Below are 17,082 nucleotides of genomic sequence, written 5' to 3' on the forward strand. Positions count from 1 at the left end.
CTTTTCTGAGGCACAGCATTTCCTTACATGGTGTGACCTATCCCATGTTGCCACATCAGCAACACACTTTCTAAATGTCCTTCTATGGGTGATCACTTGCTGTTCACCCATCAATCAGCTCCCGGCAGGCTCCTCTCTGTAGGGGTCTGCCCTGTGTCACCTCCTCCCCCCAGGGTCTGGTGGAGACAAACCTCTTTGTGCTGCCATGTGCTCCTTTGTGCTGCCATGTCCTTCTGCAGACAGGTTTTGCAGCTCACAACCCAATTCTCTCCTATAATTCCCTGTAATTCTCCCTTTTCTGTTTTATACAAATAAGAATTATGGCAGTGATTGAACAGATAGAACTTTGAGAAACAATCTAAAGTTGTCTAAAACTTTTACCATCACTCAGAGTCTGCAACTGCTGGAAGGTCCTGTTTCATAGTGAAGACTTAGAAAGTCTTTCCCAGGCAAGACTTCCAAGTTTACTTCGAAAGAGGGTCCAGCTTTTGTAAAATCAAATTAGCAAGTCAAAATGACTTGATTACACTTTTAGGGCAGAAACACTTGGGTTTGATGGTATAATTGCCTAGTCAGCCAGGGCTAGGGCTTGGCCAGAGCCTCAAGCTGTGACTAAGGTTTTCCTAAAATACATATAAAATTGCTTAAAAACTTTATTAATATCTTGTGATCATTTTGAATGCAATTGAAAAATTAAGAACATAAAAACTTCTTTGCAGTCTTACGCCAGGGGCACACCCCATCTGTGCATTCCCTGTTTTCTGTTCTAACAATATGTAACATGAACATTTTTTAACTTACCAGATCTAAGAAAATGTGGAACATAACATGCAGTTTTCTTACCATGAACAGTGAAATAATACATCAAATACTACAAGTGCACACCAAATAAAAATAAGCAAGTTAATATCATTAACTGCTTAAATACTTCATTGTTTCTCAGAATGTATATAAATCTAGGTCTTGGAAAATTACAATTATACTAACATGAACTCTCTAAGAGGTTTTAAAAGGTAACAAACTTAAGTCTTGCTTAAAGAAATAGTTTACAAATTATAATTATTATCTATCACAAAAAGCACTCGGAACAATGCAGGGTATTACAAGGTGGTGTGGTAAAAAAGCAGACTCGGAGATAGAGTCTAGGATTGCGGCAACATTTTGAATAACAAAAACAGAGTTCTAGGGACCAGCTGCAGGAATGACATGCGTAGCCTGCAGCCATTCCTGCACAAGCTGGTGCAAATGCTGCATGCTGCAGCTCCCATAGCCCGAAGAAGGGGCAGGAGGTGGGAGCCCAGCTGTAGCGGCTCGAGTCCAGTGGGTCCCCCCGGCCATGCGTGTCCAGCGGCCACATGGGTCAGGTGGCTGGCAGAGGTCTGCTGGCCTGTCTCTTCACCTCTCACATGCAGAGGGCTGCCCGTGGGCCCCACCATGCGCCGAGCAGAGCCGCGACCCCACCTGCCTCCAGTGCTGCTGATCCTGCCTGTCCGTGGCATGAGGGCGGCCACCGGGCGCGGCCGTGGCATGGCTTTGCCATGGGCTTGCTGCTATGCACTTGCCACCATGGCACAGCTCTGCCATGTGCTTGCTGGCGTGGATGCTCGCCGACGCCACGCCCTCGCGGTGCCACACGCTCTCCCCTCACCATGTCTGCCACTGCCGCTGCACTCCTGCAGAAGGCAAACGGAGAGGCAGCACGCTCCCCTCCAGCTCCAGCCACTCCCCGCAACCCAGCTCCAGCTGATGCCGCATGGCATGGGGCGGCATGTGCTTTTCTATGGTACCATCTGGCTTCCCTCCAGGGTCAAACAGGTCAGGGGACGAGGGGACATCTTCTGGTTCTATTCCCACTGCCCTGACAGACTTACGGTCGCATGCTGGCAGCGCAGAAGGGCTCAGCATGGCTGCCGCTGTGACACAAGCATCTTTCTTTGTCTGGTCTCTGGGTGCCGCCTGCGCTGTGACCGCTTTGCACACAGTACTCCACGAACACAAAAGCTCCGTCAGCGCTGTGTCGCTGCATGTAACTCGGTTCCATAATGCGTCTAAAGCATTCCATGTCTGAGGATCAAAAATATTGGTACTATCTAAAGTTGAATCACAGTCTTTTGCCCAGAAGAAGAGTCTGTTCAAATCTGTAGACTCAACTTTCCTGCCGTGTTTCTTTAAAATCCGTTTTGACGTCTCTGGGACGTTGTGTTCCTGGAATACTCCATCCCCTACATCCCCCATGGCTCACCTACAATTTGTAGGGATTATTCGCTGGCCAGCGTTCCTACTTGTTGCAGCAGCATTTCAAGTCCCACAGGGCTTACCAATGGACGCACAGGTAGGTGTATAATAAATTCCTCACATGGGGCACCATTTGTCGGCAATTGAATGACAGACACAGACCAGCAGGGAATCTGAATCTTTTATTCAAAGGAGTGAGCTGGTTTTACACACTTTTCTGAGGCACAGTATTTCCTTACATGGCGTGACCTATGCCGTGTTGCCACATCAGCAACACACTTTCTAAATGTCCTTCTATGGGATGATCACTTGCTGTTGACCCGTCTGTCAGCTCCCTCCCGGCAGGCTCCTCTCTGTAGGGGTCTGCCCTGTGACACCTCTTCCCCCCAGGGTCTGGTGGAGACAAACCTCTTTGTGCTGCCATGTGCTTCTGCAGGCAGGTTTTATAGCTCACAACCTAATTCTCTCTTATAACTCCCCATAGGATATGATGTTCGACACTTACAGTATTACATCCTCTTTCAAGCATGCATTTCTGGAGTGCATTGTTTCCATTACTGGAAATGAAATGCTCTTTCCACTTTTAAATTCAGTTCTTTATTCATACAAGAAAATGCTCAAGAGTTTTGATTAAGCTGTATTTCTGGGATTTTTTGTGAAATTTTTTTACCATTATATAATTGTACCAAAATGCTTACTTACAGTTTTAACATTCCTTTTGAGAGATGGTTGGATTTTTAATGAAACAAATTTGGCTTAAAAGCAACCAAATAAACATTTTTTCAAAAATTAGGGCACTTCCTTTTTTTTCTCAAAACTGAATGGCTGAAGGAAAACATTGCTTTGAGTTTAGTCTGCCTTTTTTTCAGGGTAAGTTTTAGGTCAGGATCAAGATTTAAAGTAGTGAAATGCCAGCTTAGAATATGTGATTAAAATTGGCTTTAGTGGTTGCTTTTCTAGCTCTTATTTCAGCAAGGTTACTCTTTTATCTTCAGCTAGGATTTATTTGCTAAGCCAAGGATTATTTTTCTTCTGTAGTTGTCTCATCAGATCTGGAGAGTGACCACTCATCAACTTGGTCAGTATTTAATCTTAGTCGAAGTTTAGATGTTCAAGTACCATTTTGCATCCTTGATCCAGGTCAAAATCAAATCATAGGGACTCATGCAAAGTCAGAAGCAGGACAGATGATAGGCTTGGTGATATGCTGTCATTAATTACCACTAATTTAATTTTTATCAGATCTGTCCCTTTTGCCTTTCTGAATGTGCCAGTACAAACCTGAGCAGTATTTCAGACCGTGAGATGTAAGGAGAGCATCACATGAATTTAAGGTTTTCATATGTAACAGTACTGTGAAGTCACCATACTTTTACTTGCCCTTCCATTTTTTTTGATCTGCATGGAAATACGCAAGGAGTGGTGCTGGGTGGCAGTTCTTTAAGCATTAGCAGACTTGCAGAGCTCCTATATATAAATGTGATATAATACACATTTTTTGAAGAGTAGGTCGTTGTAATCATTCCACAATGTGACTACAAGCAGTGGAACCCTGGAAAAGGCAGGACATTGTCTATATGCTTCCTTAATTTCCTTTTGAGCTTTCTAAACCACTTGTCTTGGTTAAATCTGTATCAGTCAACACAGAGTGTTATCTGCACTTGCTAATGTGCATGTCAAGATGGGACTCCCAAAGATCTTAAGACACAGGGGAAGAAAGACTGTTAATGTTGCCTGCCAGTGCAAACCTGGTTTGAACAGGTAAATACCCCTTGAGAGATTCAGCTGACCAAAAGCAAGAAAATGAAGCACTTTTTTTTTTTAGGACTTTCAGAACTGTTACGCTTTCCTAGAGGATACCAATCTTTGCACTGAGTGGCCATACCAGATGATATGTAATGTCTGTATGGCCAATATGTCTACTCTGAAACCTGACTGTGAAGTAGCAGAAGTTACTCAGGCAAAGAGTATCAGAAACTCAGTAAAAGCAGATCTTGCCATTGTCCTCAAAGTATTCACCTATTTCTGACAATGGCTAAAATCACTAATTTGAGGGCATTACTCCACCTACGCAGTCATTGAGCACAGTTTTGGGTTCTGCCATGGTTCTGTCAACAGAATGGCTGCCACTTACTGTGCTCGGTATTGTTGTCAAGTAAGTAATTTTCCTGTGGAGAAAATAGTCTGGTTGTTGAGGTACCTAATTCAGTATCTCAGGAGGTGAAGCTGATGCTTGTCAGGCTGTGTTAAATAGCAGGGTAAATTCCAACACTAACAGAAGAGTTGGGTTATTTTCCTCCTGGTTCTCTCTGCACTGACCTAAGTTAGCAACATTCAGCAAAGCAAAAGTTTCTGAAATAGGTTGCAAGGTACAATACCTGCTGCAGTGATGCCTTGGTGTGTGTAGAACAGGGGCTTGCCCTGGAGAGCAGTTGTACATACTGCATTAAATGAACGCACAACAAAAAAGTTTCATTTTGTTTTCTTCTGAGATGTGAGGTATTATCGTGAAACTTCATGACTTACTCTATGAAGTCCCTGAATTCCTCCCATTTCTCCATGATAAGGTTTTACTTTGTACTGTGAATACAGTATACAGATACTCAGAAGCTGATGTCTGAAATAGATGTGTGAGGATGGAGGCTGCGTGTATCCGTGGGATTGTCATGTGCAGTGCTGATTAGGGATAAATATTTCCAGGTATCTGCTTCACTGCGCTGTTCACCATTTGCATCTGCCTCTTGGTGGTCCCAGCTGGTGTGACAGCTATTGAATTGTTCCTAGCTGACAACTGAATGGGCCAGGCATGCCAAAAGATGCTGTTCCCAGTTCATGCATGAGAGCTTGTAAGCACTTGTAGTTTAGAGTCTTATGAACTTTGCAAAGTATTAGCTTCAGGGTTATGACATTGGTGAGGTATGAGCAAAGATAAACTGTTTAGGTGTATTTGATGTGGGGGCTCTGGCAGCAGTTACTTGACAAAATGCTGACTGCAACTCCTTGTCTCCCCCATCAAAGTGAGAATCTCCTGCCAGCTGATGATTCTCAGTTGAGGCTGTTGAGTGGGAAATTCCAGTGCAGCTTCATTTGAATATTAAGTGTACCTCAATATTGGTTCACTTTTATTGACAGCTTCCATCCATGTCGTGGTTGTTTACATTTTAAATGACCTTTAAAATCAATCCATGTTTAGCTTTCTGTGTAAAGCTAATTTTTATTGGTGTTCTGGTTTTTATGACATGGACTATGCCAAGAGGCTTACAGTAAGACTTCCTGTCTTGTAAGATCCACTTTTTCTCTAGTGTTTGGGAGCTCTCTGTGTGATACACAATGAGCACCTAAAGAAGCCAGATGAAACTCTTAGTGTCTTAATGTTCTTGAACACGTTGCCAGGTAAAGTAGCCAGCTGAGAACGTGGCCTCTTATTTTCGTGGGAAAGAAACTGCTGAGAATAACCTTCTCCTTGTACACTAAAGAAAAAGTGTTTATTTGCATTATTTTTATTATTGCCATGCTTTTATAGAGTTCAAATAAAGCTCCTAACAAGATCTGTGTATATTCTGTTACCAGCTCTTCCATGTTGCCTATATCCTTATCAAGTTTGCAAATTCTCCTCGCCCAGATCTCTGGGTCTTGGAAAGATCAGTGGACTTTGGAACAACTTACACTCCCTGGCAATATTTTGCTTGTAAGTATCAATCCTTGTGTCACTGCTCTTTTGTGGACACGTTTCTTTAATCATTTCTTCAGTAGCAGCAAAATCAAACCGTGGTGTTTGCTGAAGATTTCACCTGCAGAGAAGACAGTGAGCATTAAATACATTTCTCCTTTCTTATTTAGCAACAATAAATTAGTGGTAAGAGTGTATGAGTATGATACCTTGAAAATGTAATTCAGCATGTGCATATTTTTCTCTCTCGGGAATTTTTGAGTTGTTCTGTCTGACTTGTTTTTTGGGTATGTCAGAACTTCAGTGTCCTTCATCCCATAGGACCCTGGAGTTTCTTGCAAAAATCAGTGAAATACAAATGCAAAAGCCTGGAGTACCTATATAGCTTTTCTTTGTGATAATATGAGAAATACTGTGCCATGTCTTGTCAGGAATTGCTTAGGAAGAGAGATTATTGTTTTGAGGTATGTCTGTTTTTCTGTGCTGAGTGACACAATCACTGTTATTACTCTACTATGGGGACAATTTACCTGAAAGCACAGGGGATACTTCTCTGTTAATTTAAATTAGAACAATAGGTCTTATTTTCACACATAAAATGAATTTTATTCTTGCTTGGCTAGACTCAAAAGCAGATTGCTTGGAGCGCTTTGGAAAGGAAGCAAATCTTCCTGTGAGGAGGGACAGCGATGTCCTGTGCACCACAGAGTACTCTCGCATTCTGCCTCTTGAAAATGGAGAGGTAAGTGCTTTTAGGAAAGCAATGTGTGATGTTGGAGGCAAACAAATAGCATTGGTTTCAGAAGTTTGTTGGAAGTAATTTTTTGTCTATGACTGCTTAAGTCTCCATCAGTAAGTCCATAACCTAAACCTAAGTGATATTTTGGGAGGGTGACCTGACTCCTCCTAATTTTCATCATTCCCTATGGGGGTAGGGGCTACTCAGAGCATCCTGTGTTTATAGTTATCATAATTTATGTACCTCACTGTAGCCATGTGCATTCTAAGGTGTTGACTGCATTTTCTGAATACTTCCAATTTGCATGGCAAATCTTGGTGCACCAGAATTGCTCATGTGAGTAAAGGCTGTAGAAACAGATATTTACCATTCAAGAATAAGTAGCTGTTAAAAAATAAATATATAAGAAAGCTACATGTTTATAATATAATACAAGTATTTGGAAAACATTGCTTTGATTTTAGCCATTGTTCCTTTCTAGGCAGAGCTGTGGCTTGTATTACTTGAATGAATGTTAAACTCCTGGTTGTGCTGATGGCTCCTCCTGGCATTCTGCTTTTATGCCTGATGTGGTTAGAATTCAGATCTGAACTCCTCAAGAGTTATTCAGAGTTTTGAGCAGATGGATCTGTGGTTTCATATTAAAATAGAACTTATTTTTGTTAATGTGTCTGTAAAATTTTCCTAATCAGATATTGTAAAGAATAATTTCCACAGAGGAACACTGCTGGTGCCATTCCCTTTTACATGCTTTTTGACTTTTCCTGAAGGAATTGTGCTGCAGTTGGAACAGTCATCATACCCTTGTTAAGTGCTTCAGAGTATAGGAGCCATTTGAAAGTAGAAATCTGTTATCTGGATGGTCATAAATAAATTAAAGTCTTTTACTGAGCCCTGTACATACACACTAGGTTGTTCATTCAGTAGAGATTCATGATTGCTAAGCTGCTGGCAGCTGTTTCTTTAAAAAATAAAAAAGTATTGGATCCCTTGTTTTGGAAGTCAGACAAACCTGCTTTCATGTGAGGGGATTTTCTAAAGCAACACTGTGTACTTTCTTCCAGAAGACCATTAAAATGCTCGCAGGCACTGGACCTGGTAACAATAATATTTTCCAGGAATGTTTATGCCTTGACCCAAAAATAAATGTGCTTTGGGAAAGAGCCAAAATCTGATGTTTTTAATCAGGCTAAACTTCCATTGACACTGTCAACTGTTCAAATAACTACTTGTAATTATTCCTATTGTTTTTTCCTATTAAAATGTAGTTTTTGCATGCTATACCTACTGTTTTCAAAACAGATAGAGGCTTTTTTTTCCAATGTGCTATATGGATAATGAGAATACAGGAGGCTCCAAGACTAAGAATATTTTTCCCAATATCCTGACTTCAGTATGAAATGCCTAGTTGTTACTGCAACTATGTTCAGAAACAATAGTAAGTTTTTGGATTCTTTTATTAATTCTGCTCAATGCTGCTATTGGCACTTGCAGTTGATACATTTTAACAAAAGCGTGCTTACTTCTTTGTTAGATTGTCGTATCTTTGATAAATGGCCGTCCAGGAGCAAGAAACTTCACTTATTCCCCTGGTCTTCAACAATTCACAAAAGCAACAAACATCCGCCTCCGTTTTCTCAGAACTAATACTCTTCTTGGACACTTGATATCCAAAGCTCAGCGGGATCCCACTGTAACTCGTAGAGTAAGTACTCTTGTCACTGAGATGTATGTACTCAACAATCATACCCAGCATGTTAGGCACCAAAAAATGGTCTGAATGTTTTAAGCTTGCAACATCTTGACAATGAAATTTGCAGTGACCCTATTTTTCTCCAGGTTTGTTTGAGACAAGAAGGTAACTGTGCCATTATGGATTTATGGAGAGCCAGTAATGATCAATGATTTTGTAACAGACCATTTTCATTCCCTGCTTTCTAATATGGAAGGAAGTTGACTGCATCATGGGAGCTATAAAGAGCCAAAGCAAAATTATTCTGAACTGTCTTTTGCAGAACTGAGGAACTAAATCTCTTCAGCTTTATTTGGCACTACTTTCTGATATTTATTCACAAAGGTTTTCAGAAAATAGTGCCTGAGTTTCCGAAGGAGCAGAAATCAAAGGCCGTACTTGAAAGTTCTTTCCACAAATCATTTGAGATGCCTAGGTGTTTTAAAGTGCATTTTGGGCTATCCAAGAGCTTGAAGGCCGAAGTTCCACTCCCATTCAGTGGGTAAATATAAGGAAATACAGGGAACACCACACAGAAATTAATATACTTACAGAGATTTCAGACTTCATATTGTATTGCTATTTTTAACCTTTTCATTTAAAATGAAGATTTGATTACAATTGGAGGAAACCGTGGGGTGAGGCACCACACAAATGTGTGTGAGGGTTTCTGCACTGAAAAACATAAAGCTATTCCAGTTATTTGACAGCACTCCCATCAAGTGCCCTTATTGCCTTAAGTAAATTTTAAGATGTTGCTCCCAGGCAGAGGTAAATGCAGTATGCAGTTCACTTGGCAAGCAGCACAGCTTTAGTGTAAGGAACTTCTGGTGTTATCCTGGCCATGGGGTGTAGGTTAGATGAATGAAATCTCAAGTGTTTTATTGAATTGCTAAAGGAGAGTGCAGATTTTTATTGTAGAGACCTTCCAAGTCTAGCAAACCTGATGTTCATATTTCTGATGTAATGCAAGCAAGGAAAGACCTATACATACTTCTTGTGCTTGTTCCACAGTATTACTACAGTATAAAGGACATCAGTATTGGTGGTCGATGTGTTTGCCATGGCCATGCTGAAGTATGTAATCCAAAGAGTGCTGAAAACCAATACCAGTAAGTAAATGGAGCCTGACATTTATCTGAGAAAAACAATGCATGAATGCTTTCAAATGACCTTTTTATATTATCAAAATATGTAGTGGTGCAAGGATGTTTTTCTTTATATTTAAAAAAAAATGGAACCTGCTAATGGTTGGCAAGAAAACTTGTCTAGAGCGATTGTATGTGAAATATAATAATAGAAAGTCTTTACTTAGATTTTTCATTTTAATCAACATAAAAGTTTGGCAGATTGAGTAATTTCTTAGAAACCCATAGTTCTCTTTGGAAAACATGAGTTGATATCACCTTGTTACATTAGGAATTAGAAGTCTGACTCAGGAACGAGGTCAGTGAACTTCATGGAGATATTGAGCACTTTAACTGAGCTCATGCAAGATCCGACAGCTTTAGATCATTACTGTAAAAACATAAAAACAAACTGAATTAACTATTCCCTTTCACTCAAGTTCATGACTGCCACGTTGATTTCACAGGGAGTTAGGTCAGGCTTCTTGGCTCACCTGCTACAGGGAATTGACTATGAATAATCAGGCTGTCTCAAACATATTTTAAAAACCTGCTTCAAATCAGCTGTTGCTCTTATCCATAATGGCATTAAAACAAACTTCTATCAGGGCAATGCAATATTTCCAGTTGTGTTTGAATGAAGAGTAAGTGGGGGAGATAGGTGCCTCCATTCCAGATGTCTATGTTAGAGAAAAGTAAGCAAAGAAGGTGAGAAATATATGAAAATAGGATGGTTATACTCGAAAGTCTTATTGCCCCAGTGTTATTAGACTAAACACATAAAAGAAGAATGTTGTAAAAGGCCTCCTGAGTCTCAAGGTCTTTGTTCCTCCCAGGATTCAGTTACTATGCAGGATGGTAAGACCTAGCCCACAGTTAGAGCCTGCCCTTTAAGTAGGCTATTTAGCTAAATAAATCAAAAGCAGCCCTACATTTCATTGGTGAATAATATGCACTATCTTAAAAATAACAAGATCAAGTTATGATCTTGGTTTATTAAAAACACTGATAAAATTATTGTAAACAAAGCATAATGGAAAAATTATGAAGGCATGCGTTTAAAGGTGATAAATGTTTTAATTACTGTAGGCCAACAAGCTTGAGCCTTGGAATGAAGCTGAAACAAAATACATCCTAAACTATTGTATACCAACTTGATTTAATAATCTAAAATAGTTTCATAATCCAGTCTGTTGAATCCAATTATAAACATTTTCTATAAGTAATGTGTTGTAATAAACCCATAATCACGTGATTAAAGTAATCAATCTTGAATAATTTCAGGAAAATTCCAAAACATTCTAGTATTACTGACTGACTTCTTTACATGTGAGGTTTATCTCCTGTCCTTTTCATACGATGTGTAAGTCTTGTACTGCAGTAAATGAAGAAAAAAACAATTATTTTTTATTTAAAAACTTAAAAAAAAAAATTAAGCCCAGCTTTGTTAAGAGGCTTTCACTTCTGTAGGTTTCAATGTGAATGTCAGCATAACACTTGTGGGGAAACCTGTGATCACTGCTGCCCTGGATATAATCAGAAACAGTGGCAACCTGCAACAGCTGGGAGCACAAACATATGTGAACGTAAGTAGCCAAAAAGATGGTTGGTTAAAGGAGATACTGACAAGAGGGTGGGAATTAGCTGTAGCACACATGTTCATGGAACATAACCAGCATGCTTTAACACCCTTTTTTTCTGTATAGAGAAAATTCTTTCCATACAGAAATAATCAAAAATGCAGTGAATATTATTGATGTTCTTCTTTCTTATTAAACAGTGAAAATACTAATTTGTGTGAGAATATGACATGAGAAAAGTGGAAGACTTTTTGTAGAACATTGAGTCAACATCCCTCCCTAGTCATAGCTGGCTGCTGACAGGCTATGGATTTCCAAGCAGAGCAGAGACTATAGGCACCTTTACAACTCCAGCATATTCCTTTCCATTACCCTGTCTCTTGGTGTTCAGATTGCAGAGATGTTGCTTGAGGCTGCCACTGCTCACAGGTACTTGAGCTGACCCTCCCTTCTCAGGCTGAGAGTTGCCCCTCACTGACCATATGTCAGTGGCACAAAGGTGTTCCTGGTGGGGAATCCTGGTGATTCCACACTTGTACCTCTTCCCATCCTTGTATTTGGGAGTTTGGGGTATGATATCCCTACAGACTGAGTAGTAAAGCTGGAGAACCCATTCATTTGCCTTTCTCCCAGTTCCCCTGTGTTTCATTCTTTTGTTAAAGAAAGTGACAGCATGGACCCTCTTGGTGATGGGTGTGTACTGTCACACATGGGTGTTTTGCATCCCCCAGACAGAAACCGGGTAGGGTGGTTGCCATCTCTGTGCACAGCCATTTCCTTTGCGTCTGGCCCAATTTATTTTTCTTGTCTGCCTTTCCTGAGAGTAGCATAGCCAGTGGGTACAAACTGGTAACAGGAGAACCTTACTTGAAAGCCAAAGAGATGGACCTATATAACTAGTCTGAGGAATAAAGAGATAGCTTGCTTAATTAAAACTGCAGTACTACGACTTGGGACAGGGGAGGGAGGTTGTGTGTGATTAAAATGTTTGATAGGAGGCAGGCATGTTGGAACACAATTTTTGAACAATATTTGAAACCTCATTTAAGTACCCCTCTTTGAAAGGAAAACATTTTCTGCCAGAAAAGAGGCAGACAAAGAGCATAAATAATGTCATGTTTTTTGAAGAATGAGTTTATAGAGGATCATCTATAAGATTCTGAGCCAAAACCACTTCGTTTCTAACTAACTGTGAAAAAATTTCCTTTTTAGTATGGATTGCTCCTAGCAGTTTGAGGTGATTTGTTGAGAGTGTTTGCCAGGTGCAGGCTTCTTTTGCTGGCAGCCAGGAGTGAGGGAATTAAAGCAATCTTGTTCATCTTTCCAGAAGCCTGAGGTTCCTTGAGAGAAACTGACTGAAAGAGGTTGGTGGGAGCTTATAGGGATCAGCCCAACATTTGGCTGTGAGCTTCCCAGCACGTATGGATCAGCAAATGGCCCAAAGTGATGAAAAGGTGTTTGATGAGGTAGAAGGGGGTTCTATTCCCCTATCAGTGAAAATGCTATTACTATAATCAGAGGAATCAATTTTCCATTGCTGTTGGAACACACGGCTGAGCTGTACCTCACAGATGGTTTGGCCCTAGAGGCAAGGGAGGTTTTATTTACATTGTAATTACATATATATATACATATATATATGTTTTATATAATATTATCTTTTTCCCTTTTCTGACTTAATATCTTAAGCCAGCATCTCATTGTGTAATTTTTTATTTTCTTAAAGAATTATATGAGTAAGAAAACCCAAAGATCTTCACAGGCTATTGCAACCTGGCCAGGGAACCCAGTCTTGAACCCTGTCCAGTTCTTGTCAGCAGACCATAAGAGAACCTGATATCAGAGTACCTCCTCAGCTGTGTGGTTGGTAATTTTTGGGAAAAGGTTTCCTTATCCACAGCTCTTCAGAGAAAAAGACAGAGAGAAGATACAGAGAATGATCCAGTTTCTCTTCTCTTGTCTGTATGATTATGTAGCAAGAGCAGAGAATCAGTTGTCCCTGAGTTGTGCTCCCAGTGGTACAAGGAACTGGGAATAGAGTTTGGAAGAATTACCTCCCATTTGCTTCCCTCATCCTGAAGAAGGGCCAGAGCCCTTAGCTTCTGTAACCCATTACCTTTCAGGGTATTGTGTCCCCTAGCCCAGATGAAGGGAGGATTTCCCTAAACATGAAGTAATAGCTTTATCAAGTCATAACTTCAGGAATTTCCTGGGAAGGTTGCCCTGGGGTGCTGAAGCAGCTGTAATTAAAAGATCAACTAGCACCGAGATGCTTGGGGAAGCCTGTTTTTGCTTTCTTCATTCTTTCAAAAAAAATCCCATTTTCCTCTCCAGCAAAGAAGGAAGATCAGATCAGGAAGAAAAGAGGACATGGAATGAATTTATGGCCCTTTGATTTATTCTATTTGTTTGCTATTATGGTTGGTTACTACTCAGGATTATATTATAGCCAAGTTTGCTGGTATATCTGTATCTACAGCTGAATATGAGAGCTCTTTGGTGTAGGTCTTTTTATTTAAATGTATATATCTTTTCTATAATTGTTAATTTTAAATAAAGGTTTAGTGCACATTGAATCAGTCCAGATGTATTTTTGAGGCATGAAAAAGTAAGATAAACATTTGAGCACTTTTTTGATAATTTAAAAAAAACTGCTGTGGCCATTCTTCTGGAGCTTCCTAGTTCTGCATTTATGCATAACTATATAGCTTTGAGATGGTACAACTGTTGCCTTCTCTGATAAGACCAGCTGCATGTTTTACTGTACTATGTTTCTGGTATGAAAATCCAGTTGTTTATGGGTAAATACGTGTATTTGAGTATACTCCAGTATGCCTGAGTGTATGCACACATAAAAAAATCTAATCTTCTTTTCTATCTCTGCTAGAGGTAAATGCTGGAGATTGCTAAATTCCAGCATTATAAAAAAAGCTGACTTGGAATATTCCTTTTTCAGCCTGCAATTGCCATGGACATGCCACTGATTGCTACTATGATGCTGAGGTTGATCAGCGTCGAGAAAGCTTAAACATCCATGGGCATTATGAAGGTGGAGGAGTCTGCATTAACTGCCAGGTAAAAAGGTCATTTTGATCAGTTTAAATAAATGTGCACACCAGTAGTTTTGGGTCTGACCAGTCCAGATAGGCCCATTTCTCTGATGGTGTTACTACTTGTACTCAAAGTGTGGAAAAAGGTGTGTGAAAATAATTTACCTTGTTCAGCATTGCTTGTTAATGTGTAAAAGACACATAAAAATTGTATTGATGCTCACTCCTGTGTGATCAAAATAGAACCACACAATGTAACAATTTAATCAACTGTAAAAATTCCCTTTCCTGTTGTTACAAACTCTGCCATTTCCCTGCTTAACAGAAGGAAGTAAAATTCACCAAATAAAATGCCAGCTCAGGCTCAGCTGGTTCCTTACTGCAGCAAAAGGCAGAGGGCTCTCTGTCATCAGCGGAAATAAAGGAGGATGTAGACTATACCAAGATGGAAAGTTATAGGTATTAGGAAAGCACAGAATCATAGAAGGGATCTCTGAAATTCTTTGGACTAGTGCTCCACTCAAACCAAGGCAAGATGCAAAATTATATCCAGCTGCACTGAGAAACACTCAGTTTTATTCTGAAAATTTCTGAGGATGCACTTTACACACACTCTGGGTAATCTTACACAGCACTTAATCACACTCCTGTTCAGTAGGAATTTCTCCAATTGCAGGTTGTGATAGTTGGCTTTTGGGCTTTTGCTGTGCTTATGTGAGAAGAGTTGGTGCTGTCTTTTGTGTAGAGGAAGGATGTCTTAGGTAGAGGAAAATGACCATTAGGCACCTCCCCCCTCCAAGCCAACCAAAGTCATTCCCTCAGGTTCCCCTGAAAACGGAGGGAATGAGCTCCAGCCCCATAATTATCTTAGAGGCTCCATTGGATTCAATCAGAAGTTTTAAATTTGGAATCAGAGACTTTACACTGTCTGTCATAAAAGGATAGCACGCTCTTGGAAAGAACGAGAATTTCTTTCATTCTGATTTTGTTCTACTCTGGCAATGACTATGAGGAAAGATCAAACAAGACTCTGATAAAGATCTGATCTTGGACTTCTCTCTGCTTTGAGCGGGACTGAACTACTTGACCTCCTGAGTTCCCTTACAACCTAAGTTATTCTTTGGTTCAGTTGTCTCATGGTTAAATAAATCCAGACTTACTTGGAAGTCTGTCTTCCTTTTGTTGTCAAGTCATCTGATGTATAACAAGCAGCTGACCAGAATTCTGCATTACAGCAAAATTGTCATCGGTTCTATGTTCCTGTGAAACCTGTGTGTCATGATTTATGTAATACCATGCTGTGCATTTGAAAATATAGCTGTATTTAAGCAACAAAAAAGGGAAATATCCAGTGAACAGTATGTTTTCCATATTCTTACCATAATATAATCAGATGTTGTCCAAAAGGCAGGCAGAAGAGAGTAGAGTTATTTTTACTAACGTGAGTAGAAGAAATGTTCTTTGTGTTCCAGCTGACATTTCTGCACAGAACTTTGTTCATGCAGTCTGGCAGGATTTCCCATGTTGGTCCTTTCTGTCAGCTCTTTGTTCATGAAAGAACGTTTCTTTTAATACTGCTTCCAAGATAGAAAATAGCAAAATTAGTCTAAATCTACAAGTCCTGGTTATATGACTGATACGAATGGTTTATAATTAATTTTGTGGAAGTTAAGGTGGATTAAATGAGTTTACCATAGATCCAATTATAGCTTTCTTTTTTTTTTTTTTGTTTTCATCGACAAAGCGCATTAATTTTAGTTTAATTTTTCTGTTTGTGTCAGGGGAAAGAAACCTTTTAGGAATGTATGCCTGAACAAAGAAGTGATATAATTGATAGATAGAAGATAGAATCAGTTTCTTTAGAGTATGATGACAAAGGAGCTCTGAAAATCACATAGTCCTACTCAAAGTAGGTGTAATTAGATCAGGTTGCTCAGGAAATCATTCCTCCAAGCTTGGAACACCTCCAAAGACTGGAATGCCACAACCACTCATGGGAACCTGTTTCAGTGTTTGACTGCCTGCATGATAAATTTTGTCCCTAATATCTTAATTGAAATTTTCCATGTTCCAGTCTGTGCCTGTTGCCTCTCATCCTTTTGCTGAGCACCTCTCATAAGAGTCTGGGTCCATCCCCTTTGTATTCTCTGATCAGGCAGTTGCAGGGAGCAGTAAATTCACCCTTCTCTTCTCAACGTTGAAGAAACCCAACCATCTCAGCCTCTTCTCTGATGGCATGTGCTTCAGTCCCTCACCATCTGGGTGGGTCTGTCCAGGGCACCTGTCATCGTATCACACAGCTCCATGAGGTTGATTGGTCATACTTTGCCCTAGGCAAACTATGCTGGATGTGTCCCATCACCTTCCTGGCCTTTGTATGTTCTAAGATAATTTGTTCACTGGATCTTCTTCCCTGGTGAGCAGTGGGCCCCTACCCCCATTAGCTTTTCTTTTGCTGCTGCTCTACTCCTGGAATCTTTCTTTTTGTGCTTCACCTTCCTTCCTTGTTTTATCTCTGCTAAGCTTTGGCTTTCCTAACTCCACTACTGCATGTTTGGGCAATGTCTTTTTCTTGCCACCAAGTAGCCTGTCCCTGCTTCCACCTTCCATGTACTTTCTCTTTGAGTTTGAGATCAGTCAGGAACTCTGTGTTTATCTGTGTTGGCCTTCTGCCATGCTTGCACATTGGAAAGAACTTCCTTGTTCTAAGGAGGCTGTCTATGAGCTCTTGGTCCCTGTTCCCACCCAGGACACTTCACACAGGATCTTGTCAAGCAACTATCTGAGCAAGGACAAATCTGATTTTCAGAAGCCCAGAACTGTAATTCTGCTATTTGTCTTGTTTGCTTGTCTTTCATACATTCAAAATAACTTCTGGATTAATTGCACCTTGCTGCATTGTCTTTCTGGCATCCTCCTGAAGCTCTGTCTGGGCTGGGGCCACTGATG

General features: G+C 40.2%; 1 protein-coding gene across 1 annotated transcript in view; it reads left to right on the forward strand.

Annotated features, from left to right (window-relative positions):
- The window catches only part of LAMA3 (laminin subunit alpha 3), a 110,244-nt gene that overhangs the window by 13,840 nt on the left and 79,322 nt on the right, over positions 1-17,082 (forward strand). The window contains exons 3-8 of the mRNA XM_069004624.1: positions 5,806-5,923; positions 6,529-6,647; positions 8,179-8,349; positions 9,391-9,488; positions 10,974-11,089; positions 14,040-14,158. Coding sequence (XP_068860725.1) covers positions 5,806-5,923; positions 6,529-6,647; positions 8,179-8,349; positions 9,391-9,488; positions 10,974-11,089; positions 14,040-14,158 — 741 coding nt within the window. The remainder of the gene's footprint in view (positions 1-5,805; positions 5,924-6,528; positions 6,648-8,178; positions 8,350-9,390; positions 9,489-10,973; positions 11,090-14,039; positions 14,159-17,082) is intronic.

The sequence above is a fragment of the Aphelocoma coerulescens genome, chromosome 2, assembly GCF_041296385.1.
Source record: "Aphelocoma coerulescens isolate FSJ_1873_10779 chromosome 2, UR_Acoe_1.0, whole genome shotgun sequence".
NCBI classification, from domain to species: domain Eukaryota; kingdom Metazoa; phylum Chordata; class Aves; order Passeriformes; family Corvidae; genus Aphelocoma; species Aphelocoma coerulescens.